This window comes from Schistocerca piceifrons, chromosome 4 (genome assembly GCF_021461385.2).
Source record: "Schistocerca piceifrons isolate TAMUIC-IGC-003096 chromosome 4, iqSchPice1.1, whole genome shotgun sequence".
NCBI classification, from domain to species: Eukaryota; Metazoa; Arthropoda; class Insecta; order Orthoptera; family Acrididae; genus Schistocerca; species Schistocerca piceifrons.
The window spans coordinates 831,678,915-831,705,888 of NC_060141.1; the positions used below are offsets into that span (position 1 = coordinate 831,678,915).

Below are 26,974 nucleotides of genomic sequence, written 5' to 3' on the forward strand. Positions count from 1 at the left end.
TTTACACCATGCTTTTAAAGTACAAATAAAATAAATTTCTCATCTATCAGGTAAGAATTTTACCATTTCAAACATCTGAATGTGATTTACTGAATCGAAATTACATGTAGCAAATATTTCTTAACATAGTGGAGCAGTGGATGGTTAAATTTCTTTTAATACCTATCTGCATAACATGATGCAATTACTAAACTGAAATACTGCATGATGTGTACTGGATAACATCTTCATAACAAAATAAGAGACTGCAAAATTCAAAAATTGCTTTACTTTCACATTAATGTGGTACATCACATTCCAGTGATCTCATATTACTTTGTGACTTTAAAAATATGATCTGAAAAACTGGTAGGAAATCAAACCAAATCTTATATAAATATCTCACTTATTTCTGGACAAAGGAGCACAATGTTGAGGTATCAATATTAAAACAAAACTATAAAGATTTTTTTAAAAAAATATACATAAAACACAACATACACAATAGAACAATTATATTCTCTTACAAACAGTAGTATGGTCAGTTCCAGTAACTTGTCTGTACTTAAAAAGGGAAAGGAATGATGTTCTGGAGTAAGTACATTTATAGCACTAAGAAATATACATGTCAGTTGAAAATTAGATTGAAGCAGGAATAAACTACCTCTTCACATTATGGTCAATAGTATCCAGTCATTGAAGGTAATCTTCAACAATGTTAATATATAGAACATGGATTAAAAATTACATTATTCAATTTCTGTATAAATTTAAGCACCTTTGTAAACACTACAACCACTCCCATACAGTTATATAAATGTTCTTATTTGTGATCATGTACAAATTTAATCGAATCATATACACAAAATTCTTAATGTAATATCAATTCAGGTTCATAAGTCTTGTGTGGAACTTTTTCCCTTGTGGGTCTTGAACAAGTGATTACTATTTTCTCCCTGATCCACCCTGTAAAAATACGAAGAATCAAGTTGAATACTTGTAAATAAAGGGGAGAAACTGAAACACACAATAAATACACTCAACAACAAAAGAGAAATTGTGGACACCCACCAAAGCTACAGTACATTTAACTTGTGCAATATACAACGTACTATAAATTAGAGAAAGATTGCTTTAGTGGTACTTGACAATATTCCTAAGACTGAACATAAGCGTTGAAAGAGTAGTTGTACTCTACATGACCAAGTTCTCTGTTGCAAATAAAGGAAGAAACATCAACCTTGACATGTCATATTGGGAAATGACCCATAATACAGCAATAAACCACTACCTAGTGGGGATTTCTAGTTTGTTGATTCACAGTAACAGGAATGAGAAACTGCTGTAGTACATCTGAGATAACATCTATCCAGACAGTAAAGAAAGGATCGGCACTAACAGTAGAATGTGTTAGTTCTGCAAGAAACCTCACAATGCTGTCGGGTTCATTTCATGCTTATTCTGCATTTCACTATATGTCAATTTGTTCTCTTGGAAATGTGCTTCCCAGGGAGGAAAACATTCCAGTTGTTTTTATGTTTGGTAAGAGAGATATGGACTATATGCACCAGAAGGAAGTAAGATCTCTGGAAATGTTATTTCCTTTATTCATACTCATCTTATCTGGCTATAAACACAAAAAAAAGTTGTAAAAACCTCATGCCTAGTTTGATTAGCCTGTTAATTCAGCGAAATTTATATAATTTGTGTAGAACCTGCAATCAGCTCTGTGGTATTAACAAAAATTATAAAAGGCAAGTAAAGCTAGTTATACTTCAACTTGGCCTTCTCCAGAGCTCCAACCTTTCAGTAGAAGAAAGGACAGCCATACAGAGGCTCTAAACACATCCTGACCCAATCATCCTACCTTGATACAAGGTTCCATCACTGTTGTTATGAATCGCAGTGACTACCTGGTGCAAGGCCTCTGCGAATTATCTGACTCCTCTACCTATAAACTCTGCCAGATTGATACCATCCCAGAAGTCCAACACAACCACCCATCCCTGCTTAAAGCCTTAGGACCTTCCCAGAACCTTGTCCCTGAATCCATTTACCTCCTCACCTGTATGACATGCTGCACACCCACCTTCCACATGGATCCCCAAAATCTACAAACCCAACAATCCTGGACACCCCACTGTAGCTGGTTAGTGCGACCCCCTGAAAGAATTTCGGCCCTCACTGATCAAAACCTACAAACAATTGCCCCTAATCTAGTCTCCCATATCTTCCTTAATCAACTTCTCTCCCATCTGCTTCACCTGGTCCTCCTCAGTCTCGTGTGCCACCTTTCTGGACGTTGACCAAAACCTCTCTGATGGCTCCATCCACACCTCCGTCCACATTAAACCCACTATCCAGCTGCGATACCTGCATTTAGACAGCTGTCATCTCTTCTACATCAAAAAGTCCCTCCCATACAGCCTGGCCCCCTGGGGACGGCATATCTGCAGTGACGAGAACTCCCTTGCCCAGTATGCCAAGGATCTCACCTAGTCTGCAAACAGATCTCCCATGCCATTTCCCATCACACCCCCAATCCTCCCACCACTCCCAAGAATTATCTTGTCTTGAGATACATACCTTCCCATGCTTCCTGAAGTTATACTCCATCTCCCACTGTACCTCCACAATATCTTTGCCACTCACAATCCCAACCCCTTGTCACAGAGATCATATCTGTGTGGAACACAGATCCTACTCCATCCAACCACCCAGAACTTCATATTCCAGTCCTGTCACAGGCTTATCCTACCCCATAAGAGGCGAAGCCACCTGTGAAAATAGCAGTGTCGTATCATCTCTGCTGCAATCATTGCACAGCTTTTTATTTTGGTAAGACCACAAACCAGTTGTCCACCAGGATGAATGGGCACTGAAAAACTGTGCCCCAGAGCAAAGTAGACCACCCTGCGGCACAACATGCTCAATTTCAAATGACTGTCACTACCCAAGCCATCTGGATCCTCCCCTCCACCAACAGCTTTTGTGAACTGCTCAATGCATTCTCTGCTCTTCAAATTATCCCGGCCTCAAAAATGTAGTAACCACTGTCCCCACATCCTCCACCCAACAGATTCCATCCCTTCTGTCCTATCACCACTTCCTTATTCTCATCTACCACCCTACGCCAATGCACTGCCCATCCTTCCCGTTCCTTTCCTTTCTTGCTCTCCATTCCTTCCTACACCTCCACCCCCCACCCCCTCCCCATCTCATTCCCCCACAGCCTCCTGAAGCTGCACCTGTTGGCAGTCTAGACCCTGTATTCTCTACCAGACAGCACTCTTCTCTCCCCCCACACATACCCTGCTATCCCTTCCCCTTCCCCGTTCCCTCCTAACTGCTTCTTCTATTCTATGTGACATTTGCACGACAGTCCAAGCTGCCGAAGACGACAGTCACGAGAGTTCCGACGTGAGAGTTGGTTGGAGAGAGAGAGAGAGAGAGAGAGAGAGAGAGAGAGAGAGAGAGAGGGGGGGGGAGGAGGAGAGGGGGAGGGGGAGGGGGAGAGGGGGAGGGGGAGAGGAGGAGGGGGAGAGGGGGGGGGGAGAGAGAGAGAGAGAGAGAGAGAGAGAGAGAGAGAGAGAGAGAGAGAGAGAGAGAGAGAGAGAGTGAGTGTGTGTGTGTGTGTGTGTGTGTGTGTGTGTGTGTGTGTGTGTTCCTTGAAGGCTTTGGTTGAAAGCTGATGTATAAGTGTCTTTTCGTTGTGCTGGTCTGCAACTTAATGAGTTATCTTTATGGTAAGTAGCGATCTATCTTTTACTTATATTGTTGACATTCTAACAGTGACAATCTTAAGACGTCATTATGCTGTATTCAACTTTTGTCCAGTCTTGAGAACTACCTGTCAGTATCAAAAACACATAACAAGACAATGGTATGATTTTGTTATAAAATGATGATGCATGTTGAAGAAATGGCTACGTCCAGTTCGAATGATCAACATGATTCATATTTTCATTAAAAATAACTACAGGAAAAAGTGAGAATGGGGATTCCGTAGCACAAACAGAAATAGACATCTTGCAGGAAAAACCAAATAGATTGCCTGCTTCATGCTCATATATTATATATCTGATCGAATATGATAGAGAAACATTAAGTACTACCTCCAACTACAACTATCAACCAAGCTGTGAAGCTGTGTTTCTAAAAAACTAATACAGAAGGAACTGAGCAAAGAAGTGGCAAAGCTTTCTGTAATACTTTTTTCATTGTCTAGTTCTGCATGCCATTAGAAATTGTTTCACATATGCAACAGCTACAATAGTGTTCAAGCAAACAGAAAGAAGCGAAGTACTCTAACCAGCTAAATCTGTTTCTATTTCTGTTACATATTTTTATTGCTCAACTCTGTAAGAAAACCTAAGAAGTGGCAAATAATGCAACATAACAACATAACACAGTGCCCAAAGTACTACATTAATATATACAATTCTGTGACAAGATGGAACCTGATCCATACCTTCTTCCTTTTACTCTTCAGTTTTCGTTCTTTGTGTTCAGGTAATGGCTGAGAATTTGTGGTTAGTGTCTGAAAGTTAGCATAAACATTTTGATTGTTTGTTGCAAACCAGTGAAACACTTTAAAAGCTAGTTAGATGACGTTAGTGTACGCACACGCACACGCACACGCACACGCACACAGACACAGACACAGACACAGACACAGACACAGAGAGAGAGAGAGAGAGAGAGAGAGAGAGAGAGAGAGAGAGAGAATGACCCGCCTCCTTTGGAAAATGGAATTTTACTGCATACGATAAAATTATCCATCGTATTACTCTGGAATTTTCTATGATGATCCTAACATGATGTCCATTCTGGTAGAGAATAAAGCTCTTATTATTCTATTTTCACGATTAACACTAAAATGTTTTATTCTCAACAAATTACAAGACAATTTAAAGATCTTACAAGTCAGTACCATTTGATTGTTAAAATTAGCAAGTGTTTAATTGTTCAGAGCAATGATCAAGATAAATACACAAATTTCTGGAGGTACTGCACTCCCTGTATTTCTAATGCTCATTTTACCCAAGTGACTTTCTTTTCTCAACTGACTTTGTGGCAAGTGAATTGGCTGCAGTGCCCTAGTATATTATCCCTATACTGAGACTGACTTGACATGAGTGATCATTTGTGTTCTCATGCTGGCATCATAATTGGATGTGTGTCAAATGCTGTCTGCTGTGCATTGTGACACTCCTTATTTTTAGTATTACAAATGATCTATATCAAACACTGGAAACTCCAGAATGGAATGCAACAATATTATGAGAAGGAAAGTTGCTACTCACCATACAATGGAGATGCTGAGTCGCAGATAGGCAGAACAAAAAGACTCTCACAACTATAGATTTTGGCCTTCGTCAACAATAGACAGACATACGTGTCTATCTCTTCTGTTCGATTGATACCCACTGTAACAGGAAAGGAAATGACAAGTAGTGACATGTGGTACCCTCCACCATACAATGTACGGTGGCTTGCAAAGTGTGTCTGTAGATATAGATCATTTACAATAAACAGACATGCACGCGTGTGTGCGCGTGCGCGTGTGTGTGTGTGTGTGTGTGTGTGTGTGTGTGTGTGTGTGTGTGTGTGTGTGTGTGTGTGTGTGCACACACGCGTGCATGTCTGTTTATTGTAAATGATCTATATCTACAGACACACTTTGCAAGCCACCGTACATTGTATGGTGGAGGGTACCACATATCGCTACTTGTCATTTCCTTTCCTGCTACAGTGGGTATCAATCGAACAGAAGAGATAGATTTTATTAATGATGAAAGCACAAGTCATAATGAATGTTCTTGACAAAAGTAATATATAACTTATCCACAACATAGTTCTTGCTTACTTTAACCTTGATGTCTTGTTTTCTTTAAGTGCCAAGTAACTCTTTCAACAGAATTAACTTTTTCACTGTTGAAGCAATATTATTTGAAAACTTGTTTTTATATATTTATGTTGTTAGATATGCTCAGTGTATGCCTTTCTGTCCAGAAATGGAAATTATAAATCATTGTTTGCTTGCATATGTTTGGTGTCAGAGGCCACTCACAGGAAAAACATAACCAATAAAAATATAGATTAAGAAGATGAAAAAGCACAAAATCCATTTACATAATGTGAGGGAGCACAGTCAGTATGATTTAACTTCCAATATTGGCAGAATACCCTCTCGTGACACGGTCATGATGTGTACCATTGGGAGTAGTCTATCTAGATACAGGAGTCTCTTGTGTAAATATGGCTTTAGAGCTTAATATTTGTCGATCTTTTCACTGGAAGACCGTCTCACTTTTGACGTGCCCTCCAGATTAAATAATAAGGGGTTATAGAGCGCAGAGTGTCTAATAGGAAGGAGAACACTATGGCAGCTTTAACCTTGCACATCCTAATAACTCAGCACTATTACAAGGAAGAAACAAAATGTGCCTTCATAAAGAAATTTCTTTCACATATTTAACAACTCTTTGCAGAAAATTTATTACCACTGTAATACAGCTGCCTCTTCTTTCTCCCTTGATTTTGTAAACTCACAACTTGTATTAAACAGACTACCACCCCTACTTTTACATATTAATGTTTGGATGACTTGGGTATGTTTCCATTACCAAAAACCCACACCTTGTTCAGAACTCTATTGAGTATGTAATAGCAAAGTTCTGATTACACTTTGAACTTTTTGTAGAGAATGAACTACAACCAAATGACAAGGCTGGTGTACTTTACTGGATGTGGCATTAAAAATACACTAAAACCACTGTTCTACACTCTTCAGTGGACTGCTGCAAACAAGGGTCAATGCAGGAAAGTGCAAAACATGGGAAAGCATAGAAAACACAACATGCTAAAATGAATAAATTACTCTTACTGTCATTCTCTTTATATTGTTCAAAATAAGAAATTAAAACAAATTAAATTAGGCTATTTGAAGAAATCTGAAATAATTGTTTTTTTTCCACAGCATAAAAAGCATCAATTGCAAAGGCAGTGATCAACTGCTGACACACACACACACACACACACACACACACACACACACACACACACGGTTTTCCCTCTTGAATGTGTCTGATAGTAGAAATAAAAAACAGAAGGCAAAGTTTTTGTTAAACCACACTAAAGATATTTTTGTTGTAATATGAGACCTGTTGTTGATAATCATTATAATAAATATGGTAAATGAAACTTGAAACACAATATTGGTTAAAAAAAAAACTAAAGTTGGCAGTCTTCTTAAACAGAGAACAACAGGCACAAAATCTACAGCTTGTTGCTGACAAGGTCGCTTGGTTCAAAGATGTCCTGGGCGAGAACAAGGGCAGAAATTATTGTCATGTCACACAGCATATTGAGGAGGAATGTTTACGTCTGACATCAGGTTATATTAACCGAAGATTGCACAGAAATAACGACAATTAATGAAAGCCCATTACAGAGACAGCAATTTTCAAAAGTGGTGTTTATTTGTATAAATGACTGTGAAATTAAACTAAAATTATTGTGATACAACAAAATGAGCAAAAGGAAGGTTGCTAGTAGAGTGACTATCATCACATCATGATCATCATTAAGGCAGTGACTTAAAACATTTTGCCACAGTTACAAACACTGAACCTATTATACTGGCAGCCGTGACAGAACAAGCCAATAATGAAAATCTTGCATACTGCACTAATGCTACCTTACAGCAAGAATACAATGCATTTTTTGTAGAAATCTGTATAAAAATCAATATTAAAAGTCATGATAATGTCAAAGAAAACTTAAAACACAAAATTGTTAATGACGGGAAACTATTGTATTGAGAGAATAGGACCTTCGTCAGGACCAGTAAAAATGAATGGAGAAAGGGGGAGAACGTAAAATGCGGGTACATAAAAACAGGATTTACTGTACATCAGTTTATGAAATAATGACCTTCATTCCCTGGTACTGCAACGAGGTACAAATAATGATACAATTCCTCAGAGTGGCATATATTGCTCGTTTAAGAATATTTTGGCATACTCCTTGCCAGCAGGTTTGCCTCAGCATTCCTCTGACAACTGACTATGGCAAAAAAGGCTGCATGTCCTAAGCTCTCAGCACTTATAAAAATAAGCAAAACACACACACACACACACACACACACACACCCCCCTAGCAATATTACCAGTCTCATGTATGTGCCTGTGAAGTAATCAGTGTCTTGACTATATGGAGAGTTTCTAGCTCTATTTCTTCTATTATTTATTCATATACTAGTTCAATAGTTACTATTTTTTATTGCTTAGGTGCAGGACAAACTTATTTTGGCAATGAGAAAAATCATCTTTATCATTTGCACCATGTTCTCCAAACTACGTTCAATACTAAATGTGCCGTACAAGGTATGCAGACTTTTTGCCCAGCATTAAAAATTTGCAGTCAATATGGCAAGCATTTTTTGTAGGATCCACTAGGAGAAATTTATGTTAAGACTTTCCTGTTTGGTATAAAGCAGGCTAGAATGTCCTAATATAAGTGAACCTCTTCAAATATCAGTTAATTTATGCCTTTAGTACAGTGCTTTTAATTTTCTTCTTATTAATATTGTGTAAATAATTATACTAACCTCAGTAGACACAGTATCACCTGCTGGTCCATTACTTGATGAAGAATATTTTTCACTAATTCCCTGGAATGAAATTTTCACATATCAGTTTGTGTTTAATAGGCACTGCAAGATAATTAAACATATTAAAGAAAAATTAATTTGTATTACAGGCAACACTTCTTTTAAATTTTTTAAATTAATTACCTGAGACACGAGAAAGACAATATTTTCATTTTCATATTGGCAAAAAGTTATCATAGACTGACTTTTGCGAGAACAAGATGAAAAGTTATTCTCCTGGCATAGAGATTGCCCTGATGTTTACCAAATTTTGTTTTGTGATGTTGACGCATTTTGTGCAGTTACTTCACTCTATTATAAACTTAGTTTGGTTTAGTAGTTTTGTAACTGCCTTTTTAAAATAAGTCATTTTTCATTCAAATAGATAAACTAAAATACCATGTACTCATAAAATTCTTTGATCTAGATGATTTATCACTAATGGAAATCATTTCCACAAGGTAATGATGCTTTATAATGAGTTTGCAACTTTATTCTATACAGTTAAGAACCAGGTGGCTGGATCAAAGTGTGGCCATATTTCTCTTTAAGAAGATCTTTATGGAGGATACCTCTCAATATTTCATGGTCACAAGTGTATGGATTAGTCAATTTATTAGAAACATTCGGAAGCTGTTCATAAACGAAAGTGAACACTTTTTTCTTAGCAGATTTTGGACAGTTCAAAAGAGATTCCAACTGATATTGTGTGCCAATTTTTAACTGACAGAGAAAAAACAATCAACCACTGTAAACATAATCAGAGACAAGGATACAAACTAATGACTCTACATCGAAAACAGGTTGTCACACACATCTACATCCATTAAAAAGGAGTAATTGCATAGAAAAGTAATGAGAGGTAAATTTTTTCCTCTGCCCATGAATGTAAATCCACATCTTGTACCAGCATACCATCTTCTGGTCCATTTGCGAATAACTGGCAGTCTGGCGTCGGTAGCCAGAGTCTGCGTGGTTTTTTTTTCCTTCTTTGTGTATGTGTGTGTATTCTGATGAAAGCCTATTTGGTCAAAATCTTTGTTTGACAGTGTTTTTGTTGTGCCTATCACAACAGCATCTCTGCTACATGGTAAATAGCAACTATCCTTTTCATAATATTGTCATTATTCCATCATGGATTTTCCATTGTTTGATTCTGGAAAAGAGTCATATTAATACTTTTCCTGTCATGATCTTTTCATTTTGCTTTGTTTACTGGGGAGAGGATAGTGTTTTGCTCAATTCTTCTTTGAATGTACACTGTCTTAATTTTTACACTAAACCTCTTGTTCCTGTACACCATCCCTGTTGTGACATCTGCCACTGAAGCTTGCCTAGCACCTCCAAAAACTTCCATACTGTGATTGTGTCACAGGTATCAATATTAGTGCACTGTCATTACTAAGAGATTGATTGGAATAAAACACTGGACTCTGGAAGAGAATGGTAATGATGTACTGAGAAATGGCAGAAGCAGAGAATTAAATGAAAAGCAACTTGAGAAAGAAGATAAAAAAAATAAAAAAATAAAGAAAAACAAGAAATGAAGAAACAAAAAGTAAAGAAATGGTATTACTAGATAAAGTAGGAGAAAAAGTACAAAGAGAGAGATGGAAAGTACAAAATAGGTAAAGGTACAGAGAAGCATAGAGGTACTGTGCTCCAAATTATGGTAGAATGTCGAAAAATGGATAGAAGAAGCACTAAGATGAAAGAAATTGTCATCAATTAATTTACTGCCAAACGTCAGTAGCTAATAAATACTTGAGACTGAGTGAGCTGGCACAGCGGTAAGACATTGGATTCGTATTTGGCGGAACAATGGTTTGAATCCTCAAGTGGCCATTCAGATTTAGGTTTTCCATGATTTCCCCAAATTGTTTAAGGCAAACGCCCCCCTCCCCAAATCTGAGCTTGTGCCCTGACCACAATGACCCCATTGTTGATAGGGTGTTAAAGCCTAATCTTCCATTCTTTTAATATTTTCATCTGAATTTAGATTTCATAAAACAAACCATATTGTACCATATACTTTCAGTTCCCTTTTCAAATCTCTAAGAGAAAAGTATTTCATTCATTCAATCACACACTTAATGTATCAACTTACTTTAAAAAGTCATTGAAATATAACTGTAGGGATTTTTTATCTCTTAGCAAAAAACTTCTCAAGACTATTCTGGTTAAAAGTAATTACACACTTCTTATCAGTGCTGTAAGATTACATCATTATATTAAGTGAGACATAATGAGTAGCAGTAACGCTCTTTTGCTGTGTATCATCAGTTTTGTTTCTTTCTTTGGACCTTGCTTCCTGCCAACACGGGGTTGACTGTGTTATGGTGGATTTGGCAATGTTAGTTACAGAGAGTGGCCGGATGCCTTTCCTGCTGTCACCCTGAACCCCCCCCCCAGGACATAAATAGTGTACTGCAGCTGTCTGCGTCTAATGTAACCCATGAAAGAGTGTGAACGTGTTCACATGTCTGTGAGTTGTGTAACTGAGGCGGAATGTGAGGACCAGCCCAGTATTCACCTACCAGGATGTGGAAAACCACCTAAAAACCACACCCAGGCTGGCTGGCATACCGCCCCTTGTCATTAATCTGCTGGACAAATTTGATCCATGGCCGGCGCCTGTTATGTATCATCAGTCAAAGATATTTATTCCTAATCACTGAGATTCCTCTCTTTAGCAACTCCAAATACACCTATTACATTTCAGTTTCGTGCAAATAGTAGAGTGAAAATATGGAATCAATATCCAGCACAATTTTTCTTACATTAAGTTTCTCTGTCTTCTGTTGAAGATCTGCTACAATTTCATGTTCATGAAATGAGAAATCCTTTGCAGTCTTTGATAAACTTCTTGCAGCAAGCAACTCTCTCGACAGTTCTTCTCGTCTCTGTCTTTCAGCCTCTAGTTCAGTTTCAAGCCAAGATTTTTCCTGGAACAAAAATTAAGACAATACAGTAGAAGGGGAATGCGGTTTTGTGTGTGTGTGTGTGTGTGTGTGTGTGTGTGTGTGTGTGTGTGTGTGTGTAGCCAGTACCTGTTGCAATTTTTCTACTGCTGCTTTTAAATGTTCAGTTTCCTGAAGAGTGGTATGTAAGCTATTGTAATCACTGTATGCTGCATCCAGTGCTGAGCTTAGTTTTAGCTTTTCTTCTTGCTCCTTTTCCAGTTTCTCTTGGAAATCCTTTAACTTTGTCTGCATCTAAAATAAAATAAATGACAGTTATTTATAAAACACTAGCCTGAATGAATGCAATAATCCAAAGGCAGATACTTCAATAAAACTCAACTTCAGATGGTGGCCCGGCTAGTATTTTAATAGGACAAGCTTTCTCTGTCATCCACTTTCGTTTAACTAACTCTTTGCAATATTTTTGTCCTATATGCCCTTAAATTGTACCACAATATTATTTGTGAACATGGGCACTATTTTACCCATACACTATATTTGTTTCCCACAAAACTTTTTTCTTGTCAGCGCTTTTCATCTGACTCATTTTATCATGGAGGTAGAAGGAGACTGCCAAAACTTGCAGTAAGAACTTTAAATAGGTCTTGTAGAGTACGTGAATAAACCTGCAAGATCTCTCTTCAAATGACATTGCTGCAGCAATTACAAAATAGTTACAAATCTTTTTCACTTCAATAATGAATAAAAAAAATAGGAACACAGATAAGCTACTACGACAGCACAGTGAACGCATTATTGTAGCCAGAATAGACATGAAATCCATGCCTACCACAGTAGTGCAAGTTTATATGCCAACTAGCTCAGCAGATGATGAGGAGATTGAAGAAATGTATGATGTGATAAAAGAAATTATTCAGATAGTTAATGGAGATGAAAATTTAGTAGTCATGGGGGACTAGTATGCGACTGCAGGAAAATAAGAGAAGGAAAAGTAGTAGGGGAATATGGACTGGGGGTAAGGAATGAAAGGGGAAATCGCCTGGCAGAATTTTACACAGAGGGCAACTTAATCATAGCTGACACTTGGATTAAGAATCACGAAAGAAGGCTGTATACATGGAAGAGGCCTGGAGACACTGGAAGGTTTCAGATAGATTATACAACGGCAAGAGAGAGATTTAGAAACCATGTTTTAAACTGTAAATCATTTCCAGGGGCAGATGTGGATTCTGACTGCAATTAATTGGTTACGAATTGTAGATTGAAACTAAAAAAACTGCAAAAAAGGTAGGCATTTTAGGAGATGGGACATGGATAAACTGAAAGAACTGGAGGATATAGAGTGTTTGAGAGTATTAGACAACCATTGACAAGAACAGGGGAAAGAAATACAGTAGAAGAAAAATGGGTAACTCTGAGAGATGAAATTATGACGACAGCAGAGGAGCAAGTTGGTAAAAAGAGGAGGGCTAGTAGAAATCCTTGCGCAACAGAAAAGATACTAAATTTTATTGATGAAATGAGAAAACAAAAATGCAGTAAATGAAGCAGGAGCAAAGGATCATAAATGTCTCAAAACTGAGACTGACAAGAAGTGCTAAATGGCTAAGCAGGGATGGCTAAAGGACAAATGTAAGGATGTAGAAGCATATATTACTAGGGGGTAAGATAGATACTGCCTACAGAAAAATTAAAGAGACCTTTGGAGAAGAGAGACCCACCTGTATGAATATCAAGAGCTCAGATGGAAAACCCATCCCAAGCAAAGAAGGGAAAGCAGAAAGGTGTAAGGAGTATACAGAGGGTCCACAGTGATGTACTTGAGGGCAGTATTGTGGAAATGGAAGAGGACATAGATAAAGATGAAATGGGAGATATGATACTGTGTGAAAAATTTGGCAGAGCACTGAAAGACTAAGTTGAAACAAGGCCCCAGGAGTAGACAAAATTCCATCAGAACTACTGATAGCCTTGGGAGAGCCAGTCATGACAAAACTCTTCCATCCGGTCAGCAAGATGTACGATACAGGTGAAATACCCTCAGACTTCAAGAAGAATACAATAATTCCAATCCCAAAGAAAATAGGTGTTGGCAGGTGTGAAAATTACTGAACTATCAGTGTAATAAGTCATGCTTGCAAAATACTAATATGAATTATTTACAAATGAATGGAAGAACTGGTAGAAACCGACCTCAAGGAAGCTTAGTTTGCATTCCGTAGAAATGTTGGAACACATGAGGCAATACTGACCCTATGACTTACAAGGTTAAGGAAAGGCAAACCCATGTTTCTAGCATTCGTAGACTTAGAGAAAGCTTTTGACAATGTTGACTGGAATACTCCATTTCAGATTCTGAAGGTGGCAGGGGTAAAATACAGGGAGCGAAAGGCAATTTACAATTTGTACAGAAACCAGATGGCAGTTACAAGAATCGAGGGGCATGAAAGGGAAGCAGTGGTTGGGAAGGGAGTGAGACAGGGTTGTACCCGATCTCTGATGTTATTCAATCTGTATACTGAGCAAGCAGTAAAGGAAACAAAAGAAAAGTTCGGAGTAGGTATTAAAATCAATGGAGAAGAAATAAAAACTTTGAGGTTTGCTGATGACATCGTAATTAAGTCAGAGGCAGCAAAGGAACTGGAAGAGAAGCTGAATGGAATTGACAGTGTCTTCAAAGGAAGATATAAGATGATGATCAATAAAACAATATGAGGATAATGAAATGTAGTCTAATTAAATCGGGTGATGCTGAGGAAATTAGATAAGAAAATGAGGCACTTAAGTTAGTAGATGAGTTTTACTATTTGGGGAGCAAAATAACTGATGATGGTCAAGGTAGAGAGGATATAAAATGTAGACTGGCAACGGCAAGGAAAGCGCTTCTGAAGAAGAGAAATTTGTTAGCATCGAGTATAGATTTAAGTGACAGGAAGTCTTTTCCGAGAGTATTATTATGGAGTGTAACCATATATGGATGTGAAACATGGACGATAAACAGTTTGGAGAAGAAGAGAATAGAAGCTTTTGAAATGTGGAGCTACAGACGAATGCTAAAGATTAGGTGGGTAGATCATGTAACTAATGAAGAGGTACTGAATAGTGGTCAGTCCAGCAAGAGGTGGACGACTGTCATTTGGGATCCACAGCGACACTGAGGCGGGTCCTCACGACGGAGTTGGTAACCATGCATTAGCCTCATATGGCCAATGTGGAGCCGGCAGAGGACAACTGATTCCCTGCGATAGGCCTGCATGGAAGACTTCCACACATTGATAGTCTCCTTAATGACACACAGTTTGTTGTGCACGCTGTTATGCCATTCTGTCTCCCAAAGCTGAAAAAACCTGCGGTATAAATCAAAACACAGGTCAGCTTTGGAGATGCCTATCTCCAGAAGCAGTTTCCGCATCGCCTGTTAGGCCAGCCTGTCAGCAAGTTCGTTGCCGGGGATTCCGACGTATCCCGGGGTCCACACAAACACCATGGAATGGCTGGACTGTTCCAGGGCATTGATGGACTCCTGAATGGACACTACCAGAGGGTGGCGAGGGTAGCACTGGTTGATAGGTTGTAGGCTACTCAATGAGTCAGTACACAGGAGAAATGACTCTAGGACATGAGCGGATGTATTCAAGAGCACGAGATATGACCGACAGCTCTGCAGTGAAAACACTGCAGCCAACTGGCAAGGAGTGCTGCTCAATATGTCCTCCATGAACATATGCTAAGCCTATATAACCATCAGCCATTGAGCCGTTGGTGTAAACCACTTCAGAGCCCCGGAACACGTCACGAATCGAGAGGAAGTGAAGCTGAGAGTGGCGGGGTTAACGGAGTCCTTAGGGCCATGCAAAAAGTCCAGGTGAAGGCGTACACCATGGAGGCATACATGAACGGACGGCAAGCAGAGGTGGTAAAGGGAAGGACTCCAGTTCGGAGAGAAGGGACCGCACATGAACAGCAATCGTTAGCCTAGATCTGGGCCGCCGATGTGGGAGATGGACTGCCGCAGGCGGAAAAAGGAGACACTAATTCGGATGCTCAGGAAAACTATGAATGTGTGCTGCATAACTGGTGAGCAGTTGCACATGTCTCATCTGCAGTGGAGGGACACACTGGTCACTGGACTCGTCCTAAAAGCTCCTGTCACTAATCGCACCCCACAGTGGTGCACAGGGTCGAGTAAATGCAATGCTGAAGGCGCTGTCAAACCATAAATCACACCCCCATACCGTATTTACTCGAATCTAAGCCGCACTTTTTTTCCGGTTTTTGTAATCCAAAAAACCGCCTGTGGCTTAGAATCGAGTGCAAAGTAAGCGGAAGTTCTGAAAAATGTTGGTAGGTGCCGCCAGAAGTAACTTCTGCTGTCGAATGTATGTAGCGCTACACAGGCATGCTTTGCAGGCACAAAGGTAAATACTGGTGCCAAAACCTCTGCGCCAGTAAATAAATTAAAAAGGTGGAAGACAAGCTTTTTTCTCCACCCCGAGTTTCGACCACTGCACTTTCATACATTATCCAACGAAAGAAATACAGAATGATTCCAGAATACAAATTCCGTACTGTTCATCTTCGAAAGTAGCAGCATTTCAATGTACTACGAAAATCTGACTGGCAAGACTGTTTGCGATTTTTGTCAATATGGGGAACTACGTTCTGAATTTTTTCCTACCTGTGAGAAGAGATGGTTGCTAATAGGAACTTTTATGAATTGTGAATCACATGCAGTGTTCTCTTCACCATAAGAATAATATGAATAAAAAAATTTGTCATGTATTCTTTCGTGTTTGCAGCTATCTCATTTAAATCCTGTCTTCCTAATAAACTACGAAACTAGAGTGAGACAACAGCAAACGGGGAAGAATACACATATCATGTCATGTTTATATTCTTATTATTCTTAAGCCTAATACTGATACAGTCAGAAATGAAGCACGTCAATTGACTAGATTTTTAAATCTAAGATGACTCTAATTTTGGTGCAGAATGTAATGTACTAAAAGAGGTGTCTGCAAAGATTTTCAAACGGAGAAAAATTTTTGCTAAACTCTCGTTCAGAACATCTTCTATCATATGCAGTCTATTATTTGGCTCTTGTTGATCATTATCAAAGAAAGCAGCAGTGGAAGTAACAACAAATAGCAGTCTCTTGCCATTGTTTCGCTACTGAGACGATTCCTCTTTTTTATTTTACTTATTTATTATAAGCGGCGGTAGCGCGCACAAAAGCAAGCCATGCAGCGAGCTGCCAAGATTGCGTAGCCTTATGGGCGGGGTCAAAGGTCAAGCGCTCAGAGAGCTGGCGTAACATGCTGTTGCATACTCTATGTCGACAGATTCTAGATGTACCCTTGTCCGTTTTTAAGCTACGCTACAGATCACTTTATTTGTGAAAATACATTGTACAATCTCCTACAAATTTAACATATTCACAGGTACCTTTACCTTTAATCCATATAAATACAGTTTCATTAACTACTGTAGCTGTATCGTCATTCATTCGACCTAAATTATGTCTCGTATTATAATGGACCAACTTTGTTTTGATTTGGAGGTGCGGCCTAAAACTTTTCTCTCACCTTGTAATTTGAGTCTCATTTCAGGTGTGGCTTAGATTTGGGAATTTTTTTTTTCCTTGATTTAGAGTCTCATTTTTCAGGTGCGGCTTAGATTTGAGTAAATACGGTAGTCAATTCGGGATTGGACAAGTGCTCTGTAGAGGGAGCCAAGTCAATCGAGTGTCGAAAACCAGTTCTAGGAATTGATATGCCTCCACTACAGTGAGAGGATCGTCATTAAGGTACAGTGCGCGCTGCAGATGAACAGTACAACGTCGACAGAAGTACATGACACACGTCTTTGTGGCTAAAAACTGGAAGCCGTGGGCTAGAGCCCATGACTGCACCTTGTGTATGGCTCCCTAGAGGCACCGCTCAGTACCAACAGTACTGGAGCAGCAATATGAAATGCAGAAGTCGTCTGCATACAGAGAAGGTGAGACGGAGGGCCCGACAGCTGCTGCTAGACCATTAATGGCCACTAAAACTAGAGACAGACTCAATAGAGAGTCCTGCAGGGCTCCATTCTCCTGGATGTAGATGGAACTATGGGAGTCAGCAACTTAGACACGGGAAGTACGGAGCGACACGAAGTATTGGTTAAAAATCAGGAGTGGTCCCCAGAGACCCCACTCATACAATGTGGCAAGGATATGATGTCACCAAGTCGTGTCTTATGCTTTACGCAAGTCAAAAAAGACAGCAATCAGGTGCCATCTGGAAAGGGCTGCTCAGACGGCACACTCGATGGACACAAGATTATCAATGGTAGAGGAGGAGGAGGAGGAGGAGGAGGAGGAGGAGGAGGAGGAGATAACTGTTTAACGTCCCGTCGACAACGAGATCATTAGAGACGGAGCACAAGCTCGGATTAGGGAAGGATGGGGAAGGAAATTGGCCGTGCCCTTTTTAAGGAACCATCCCGGCATTTGCCTGAAGCGATTTAGGGAAATCACATTAGTGGTAGAGTGACCCTGGCGGACGCCACACTAACATGGAGCCAGCAAGCCACGTGACTCCAGGACCCAACGCAACCGCCGACATACACCGCATTCCAGCAGCTTACAAAGAACCTTGGTGAGGCTGATGGGCTGATAGCTATCCACATCAAGCAGGTTTTCACCAGGTTTGAGCACTGGCGATCTGGCCCAGGAGCTGTGTCGGGGCAATGTGCAAGGGCACTGAGAAGCTCCCAGTCTGTAAATGGGGTGTTATAGGATTCAATGCAGCATGTAGTGGATGACAGGATATTCCCTTCCAGCCGCCGTTTGAGTGTGCGAAAAGGCTGGTGGGTAATTCTCTGACATAGAGGATCGAGCAAAGTTCTCAGCAAAGTGCTCAGCAATCGCGTTTGCGTCGGTACATAATTCGTCATTTATGGTAACACTGGGGACAGCTGTTGGGACTTGGTACCCGAAAAGATGTTTGATCTTTGCTCAGACTCAGACTCAGGAAGGTGACGTGTGGCACCCAACGGTGCAGACGTATCGCTCCCAACACTCCTCCTTCCGTTGTTTGATAAGGTAGTGAACACGGGCACGGAACCGTTTAAAGGCTATGAGGTGCTCCATGGAAGGGTGCCGCTTATGCCACTGTAGAGCTCACCGATGGTCCTCAATTGCTTCAGCGACATCTGGCGACCACCAAGGGACTGCCCTATGCCTTGGGCACCCTAAAGAGCGAGGGATTGCGTTTTCTGCTGCAGAAACAATTGCTCAACCATCACATCGATGTTACCGTGTGGGGGAGATTCAGCTGTGACAGCAGAGGTGAAAGTTCCCCAGGCTGCCTTTTTCAAAGTCCATCTGGGCAGGCATCCACGTGCCTGGCACTGGAGTGAAAGGAAGATGGGGAAGTGATCCCTACCACACAGGTCGTCATGTGCTCTCCAGTGGATAGGTGGGAGAAGTCCTGGGCTGCAAATTGATAAATCAATGGTGGAGTAACTACCATGAGCCACACTGAAATGTGTGGCTGCCCCAGTATTTAAGAAGCACAGGTCGAATGCGACAGTAAAGTTTTGACATCTCTGCCTCTGCCAGTAATCATGGTACCACCCCACAAGGGGTTATGGGCAATAAAATCTCCCAGAAGTAGATAAGGTTTAGGTAGTTGATCAATCAGTGCAGCTAATACATTCAGGGGTACTGCACCATCTGGAGAAAGATATACATTGCAGACATTGTGAGACTGGGAAGGCTTGGAACATTCAATAAGGCAGTTTACACCGCAGTGTCACCTGCTGTCACTGATTTATTGCCTGAGCAGTTTATATTCATTGTGTCAGTCTGGCAAGATCTAGGTCCTCAGCACACGCCAAAATCTCCACCCCATCCTCAGCTGCAGAGCTTGTACGTAGCGGTGACAGGCAAAGTAATGGTGTTCTTCCTTCAATGTAAATGAACAGGTGATCACAATCACGCTTTTTTTATGTAACATTGTAATTGGGAAATGGTGTGATGGAGCACATCTTCATAAATTTTTGAGAAAAGGCTAAGGTATGGAACAAAAGAATGGTCTGTGGAGGTGCTTGTTCCATTATGACAACACAGTCATTCAGAGGGTGGTCAAAGAGGATAAGCATTTTCCAAGAAGCCAAGATGAAACAGTTCAGTATCCAACTAATTAATGGCCCCATACTTAACTTTGCACTTCACTATGAATGACAACATTTGCGTAATTCACAAACATTTCTTTCAACACTGCAAAATAATTACTACTAGAAGAAATTACTTTGAAGTAAAATTTTGAATAATTCTACTCTTCTATAATTTGTGCGCCAAGAGTATTTTTTTTTTTTTTATTGCAACTTTAGAAAATAAGCTACACATTTTGTGGATAAATGGAGAAAATTTGAACCCAACCTCCAAATCATTGATTATTTTCTGACATCTTATAACAAGATACATTTTGATTAAAAGACATCGTCATTACACTATGAGCTGCCCTAGAATTGTTTTATTTGCCGAAACTGGTTTTCAGGTTTGTAATCCATCAGATGTATACAGTAACATGTGGAGATTACAATAAATTTTATAATGGGCAAACAGGAAGAAACTTCAGAAGCACATTTAGAGAACATACTAATCTTAGTAAAGCCAATTCCTCAGCATTCAAGTGCTCATTTAAGAGAGTACAAGCATACTGCTAATGGCACAAAAAAAAAAAAAATTTTCCACAAAGCAGAAAAAGGAAGATTATTAAATATTGTAGAAGAAATTGAAATACACACACACATGACAAAACAACCAGACAGCATACTTGATGAACAAACAGAGTTACAGAATAGGATGTATATAGAAAATTTCAACAGTTTTAAATGAACAATTTTAGTTTGGAGTCTGTGTCGAGCACGTAAGAATTGTCTAATTTGATGTGATATGTTGGATTAATTTTCAATCTTATACCTTTTGTATATTCTACCCTCATATGAAAATTGTCAAAAATTGTAATTTACTTAATTATTTGACTGTGTGTAACAGATATATACAAAGTCACTATGTGGTCGAAACCATCTGGACACCTGGCTGAAAATTACTTACAAGTTAGTGTCGCCTTCCATCGGTAATGCCGGAATTCAATATGGTGTTGGCCCACCCTTAGCCTTGATGACAGCTTCCACTCTCGCAGGTGCTGGAAAGTTTCTTGGGAAATGGCAGCCCATTTTTCACAGAGTGCTGTACTGAGGAGAGGTATCTATGTCGGTCAGTGAGGCCTAGCACGAAGTCGGCGATCCAATACATCCCTGACGTGTTCTGTAGGATTCAGGTCAGGACTCTGTGCAGGTCAGTCCGTTACAGGGGTGTTGTGTAACCACTCCACCACAGGACGTGCATTATGAACAGGTGCTCGATTGTGTTGAAATATGCAATCACCATCTCCGAATTGCTCTTCAACAGTGGGAAGTAAGAAGGTGCTTAAATATCAATGTAGGCCTGTGCTGTGATATTGCCACACAAAAAAAGCAAGAGGTACAAGCCCCCTCCACGAAAAACACAAGCACACCGTAACACAACCACCTCCGAATTTTACTGTTAGCACTAAACAAGCTGGCAGATGATATTCACCGGGCATACACCATACCCACACCCTGCCATCGGATCGCCACATTGTGTACCGTGATTCATCACTCCACAAAATGGTTTTCCACTGTTCAATCGTCCAATGTTTACACTCCTTATACCAAGTGAGGCGTTGTTTGGCATTTACTGGCACGATGTGTGGCTTATGAGCAGCCGCTCGACCATGAAATCCAAGTTTTCTCACGTCCTGCATAACTGTCGTAGAACTTGCAGTGGGTCCTGATGAAGTCTGGAATTCCTGTGTGATGGTCTGGATGGATATCTGCCTATTACACGTTACAACCCTCTTCAACTGTCGACGGTCTCTGTCAGTCAACAGACGAGGTCGGCCTGTGTGCTTTTGTGCTGTATGTGTCCCTTCACGTTTCCACTTCACTACCACATCAATAACAGCGGACTAGGGATGTTTAGGAGTGTGGAAATCTCGCGTACAGACATACGACACTAGTGACACCCAATCACCTGACCACGTTCAAAGACCGTGAATTCTGTAGAGCACCCTATTTTGCTCTCTCACGATGCTTAATGACTACTAAGGTCACTGATATGGAGTACCTGGCAGTAGGTGGCAGCACAATGCACCTAATATGAAAAACGTATGTTTTTGGGGGTGTCCGGATACTTTTGATCACATAGTGTATGTTCTTAGAAATAACAAAAGACAACTAATGTAGACTCCTTCTCCTGTCAGTTCCATGTTTATGCTACATGACACTTATGTCAAACATTATCAAGAATATAATAAAATGGAACACCTACAGCCATCCTTACGACATTATTTATTGTATGGCTACCAGATTCGGTGCTTCAGTGCTCCATTGTCAGGTATTAACTGACATTGAGGGTGTTAACTCCAATGGTATACACAATTCATCAGTGGCCACCACCTATGAACTGTGTGTGTGTGTGTGTGTGTGTGTGTGTGTGTGTGTGTGTGTCTGCGACTTAGCATCTCCGCTACATGGCGTGTAGCAACTATCCTTTTCATAAAATTGTTACATTCCATCCTGGATTTTCCAATGTTTGTTTATTTTGTAGAAATCAATGCACATACAGTTGTTTGTTCCGCTATATCAAATGCCACTGATGATGGGTTATAAACCAGAAAACCAGTTTTGGCAAATAGAACAATTTAGTGCAACTCATTGTGCATTGAAGATGTCTTTTAGCAAATATATGAAAGCTACAGAGCACCAAGCTTTCAAGATTTTTAGAAGAGTAAATGTTTCTTCTGTCTCTTGTTAATTTTCTTGTAATTTAGCTGTCTTAGAAACAGCTGTTGCCACAGTTATAGGTAACTGCACTGACATATAATGGCTCCACGACCAAAATTTTTATTGAATCTATAAACACTTGTCAAAAGTTTCTAATATTCCTTTTCTTCTGTTCTCTCCAATTAGCATCTACATTATTCTTTTGTTATCCATCTAAGATATTTTCAATACATAATTCTGCATCATTTCATTGTATAGCTTATTTGCACTCAACTATACACATTATTTGAACCATGAACATTTTTAGGTAATCTATATGAATGACTCTGCTGCAATCTGATTAAAATGTGTATAACATTTAGTCTTTTTGAGTTCATTGTTCCTCACAGTTTTAAGATTTGTACCTTGTCAATGTGCTGTTTAGTACTCCTGTCAAGTTAATGCCACCGCTGTTCACCAAAAATTTAGTTATATCACAATACAGTGGTTTCCATTACCCACCCAACAGATAAAATTTTTTACATTAACTGTGTTTCAGATGAAAAGTAGGTTTTTTTATGACCCTTATGAAATGAAACCCAATGGTGCCAGAATTAATATACAACTTACGTCTACAGCAAAAACAATGCAACACTACTACACTTAGGAAAATCTAAGAACAGGAGAAAGAGAGATTAAAGTTTTGGACTAGGCAACTTGATACTTACGAACATGTGAGGACAATACAATGGAAGCTTGGGGTTTTGAATGCATAAACACTGAGAATCACACAAAGTAGTGTTCGCTTTTAAGATCTGTCACACATAACTTCACACTGTGAACACTTCTGTATCTTTAATAAGAGTTACATATAATAAAGTAAACATAGCATTAAAAACAGAACTTTATGTACACAACTTACATGAAACAACAGATACAGGCATAGACTTACCAGGAGAGAGATCGCTGAGACTGCATACTAATCAGCCCATGTGTTGAATAAAATGAAAGGTGGTAGGTGAACAGAAAGAAAAAATAATTATAACCTACAAACTGAAAGCAACACTAGCAATAGTTATCAGCACTTGTTTTCAGAAATTTAAAATTTCATTTATTAGTGCAGGACATGCATGTAACAAAACACTTACAGTGGAGGGAAGCTACCTACAAATATGCAAACAAAACTGTAAACGGAGAAAGTACAATAGCAAACAATACACTGACCACACCATAAACCTTCTGCATATTTAAAACAGAGTAATTCTAAGTTAGAGTCTTCATGTAACTGCAGCCTGAAGAGAAATATTCATTAAATGAATTGGATAGCAGTAAAATATTAATATTCAGTCTCATAGCATACTGTAATTTCCTTCCATGAAGGTCTCTCGCCACCAGTATGGATGTTCTGTATGAATATCTGAATGTGATTAAAAAGTTACTGTAATTAAATACTAAGAATCCTCTCGATTTATCAAGGGTAAAATTTCTGCAGGTGTCACAGGATCCCACCAAATAAACATAGTTTCTTGTTCAGATTTAGTAAAAGTGAAGTTAAGAGGATACTAAAACTTGTAAGAATTAGGCATGCAATTGAACAGTGAGACTTCAGAAAGGTTTCTTTGATTTCCCTCCACTGAGTTTTATGGTGAGTAGTCATCTGTACACAATTAATTAAGTGTCCCATATTCTCATAGTATGGATCAAGCCTAGAGAAAAAGCCCTATAAATACATGTTTGGAAACAAATAATTGTTGAAATAGGGGCCATTCTATCGTATGATAGCCATCCATTTGTTGACACTACAGAGAGGAGGACAGGGAGTGAGTGGACCCACAGCACGTGTGTGCTCTCTGATGAACTCAATTTCATAAATAATGTGTTCCTGTTCTTACTTATGTGGAAATCCAATGTTCAAACTATCCGCTATATAGCAAATGGTTATCATTACTTATCCCACTGTTTATATTGCACCTACGTTTTTCAGCACGATTCATATATGCACACTGGAGGAACATCGTGTCAGATACTGGAGAGAGAATGAGGACAAAATTCACAATGTCATGAAATTTAACCACACAACCTACAAAGAAAATTAACAAAGGCAGTGGTAAAAATCATTTGCAAGAGCTGCAGATTCTTATGTTTCCTGGCAGGCAAATTTACTGAAATGGTATGACATTTGGATGGGTATCTCGTCATCTTTCCCAGAACATAATCACTCCATTTTGCTGAACTCCCCAAGATGGAAACCTGACAATTATACACTTGTTCAATCCACCAGGGAAGATGACAATACGAATCTTTTTCATCAAATAAAATAATATTTTTATTATTGTTTTAAATACAGTCCAGAGGTAGGCCATGAAGAGTTACTGTTAAACAAAAGGCCTAAATCTCCTACAGAGCTTTAACCAACCCAAAAGCATTATGACAACTTCAGACAGAGCTTAATTTTAAAGCTCAAAGCTGCATGTGGCCATATCAGTTATAATTGTAATGACATTTTCCTTGTTTCCTCCTTTACAGCAAACATTACAGGCAGTCTGGGTGATGGAAATTATAAAATGCAGAAGTTATAGCAGGTAGCACACAAATGATGCACAACATACCCACTGCAGATTCCAGCCAAGTTAAGCAAGACCAATACATGCAACAACATCAATCCACTGAACCAACATCCAAGCATACCTCACTAATGATCACTGGAAGAGATTTTTCAATACAGCTAAAGGCAAACTCCACGCCACATACCTCACGTGCAGCCTGCAGGAGAAGAGAAAAGAGATGCAACTCTATTTCGAGAGAAATACGAACACACTGAGTTTAATAATGCTGTGTGTCACTGCTATAATTAATAATTCAACATTATTGATAAGTCCATGAAGAATTTAATTTGCAAAACATAATGGTAAATACTTAGAGCTCACCCATCTACTGAGAGTTTTATTTTTGTTGCTTCTCCTTCCTTTTGGTCTTTAAACCAAGCTGAAATTTATGATGTGCATACGATCGGTGATGTGACAAATCCTTATTACATAATTATTTTTTAAGCTGTGTGTGAGCTTGACATGGTGAAGTGCTGCCGGAGGCAGAGGTGGGGGCAGACGCAGCATCTGTCATTGTAGTATGTATACTCCCATCAGTCACAGCATAAGGTATTCACCATGATATAACTAGCATTAATAACAGTTCTTATATTTTACTGACACAAAACAGCTGCCATTGAACTGTTAATTATACAATTTTCTCTAATTTCATGGACTTATGAATACTGCTCTTTAATGTGCTAATATGGTAGGTTCAACAGTTACTTGTTCACTTACAAAAAGAATGTGATTCCAAATAGAAACAAATAGAATTAAAATGAGGAGTTAAGGTGGTCATGCACAACAATGAGAACAAATACTTTACACCGTTTACAAAGTTCAAAAAATTTACATACAGGGAAAAAAAATTGAGACATGCCTTTCTAATGCCAGTTATCAACTCCCTGATTCAATGACAACCCACAAATATTTACATAATTATAATACAATACTAATAATAAACAATAACAGTTGACAATAAAGGAAATGCAACTGCAATCTACAGCGATTGGACAAAATACAACCGTCCTTACAAAGTTAAAATGATTGAATTTCTTTCAGCTACACAATATATAGGATGTTTCATTATTAATACAATTATATTTCTTCTATATTCATATTATTGACTTTGCATGACAGTTTATGCTTGAATGAAGTAAAATTGTAAGTGTGAAGTTCTTAAAATGGCAGAATGTTCGTTCTGTGTTTAGTCGTGCTTACTGCCAATAGAATGACATGCTATTTACTATACTCTAGCAAAAATATATTATTATTATGAAATTGCATACAAAGGACAGAAGCCAATTATCGAAAATACATGTAGTGTAATCTAAAAACCAAGATAAGTTTTGAGGACCAATTAACAGACTATTTAAAAGAATTACAGAAGTATACTAATAAAAGTCACAGTTACAGAAGACTGTTGCCACTAAGACGAGATCTGACCAAGTACAGAGTGGACAGAGACGTTTAAGCATTCTTGCTGCACTACGTATGCAAATGAAATTGAAAGAAACCCTAACATCTGGTACAACTGTATGTGCACTTTACAGTTATTTGTAGACTGCAGTTGTAGTGTGCTGGGGTAATCATCAGGACAAAGCACCTAATACGAAGTTAAAAACTCGTGCTCTGTGCAGTACTTTGGCAGTTGGCTTGTTCTGTTTTTAATTTTAGGAGAGTGTTTCTAATTTTATGCAATCATGTTCACTACAAGATTGCGTTTCCCAACAATAACGTCATTGTAATGCTGTACACACACAATACCAAATTTAGCGCCAAACAAGTTTTATTCTGCTTCCACATGAAAAGATTAACAATGATACTGAATTAAATACATACAGTACAGTCTCATAACTACAGAACACATCAATATACAGTCACGTAGGTGAGCATACAATAAACAAGCAAAAATAACTGAGCCGGAAGGCTCAGCATGCTGTCTATCCAGGTTGCGAGGGTCACCTCTCTACGCTAGGGTAGCTGTGGAG

General features: G+C 39.1%; 1 protein-coding gene across 9 annotated transcripts in view; it reads right to left on the minus strand.

Moving 5' to 3' along the window:
- Nucleotides 1-250: 250 nt before the first annotated feature.
- The window catches only part of LOC124795129 (kinectin), a 357,860-nt gene continuing 331,136 nt past the window's right edge, over nucleotides 251-26,974 (minus strand). For 4 of the 9 annotated variants that reach the window (XM_047258994.1, XM_047259000.1, XM_047258993.1 and 1 more), the window contains 7 exons: nucleotides 25,087-25,161; nucleotides 23,351-23,377; nucleotides 11,686-11,850; nucleotides 11,416-11,580; nucleotides 8,594-8,656; nucleotides 4,451-4,519; nucleotides 251-945 (listed from right to left, as the gene is read on the minus strand). In XM_047258994.1, the coding sequence (XP_047114950.1) occupies nucleotides 925-945; nucleotides 4,451-4,519; nucleotides 8,594-8,656; nucleotides 11,416-11,580; nucleotides 11,686-11,850; nucleotides 23,351-23,377; nucleotides 25,087-25,161 (585 nt within the window). In that variant the 3' untranslated portion in view covers nucleotides 251-924. The remainder of the gene's footprint in view (nucleotides 946-4,450; nucleotides 4,520-8,593; nucleotides 8,657-11,415; nucleotides 11,581-11,685; nucleotides 11,851-23,350; nucleotides 23,378-25,086; nucleotides 25,162-26,974) is intronic. The other 5 variants (XM_047258998.1, XM_047258999.1, XM_047258995.1 and 2 more) reach the window with 5 other exon arrangements.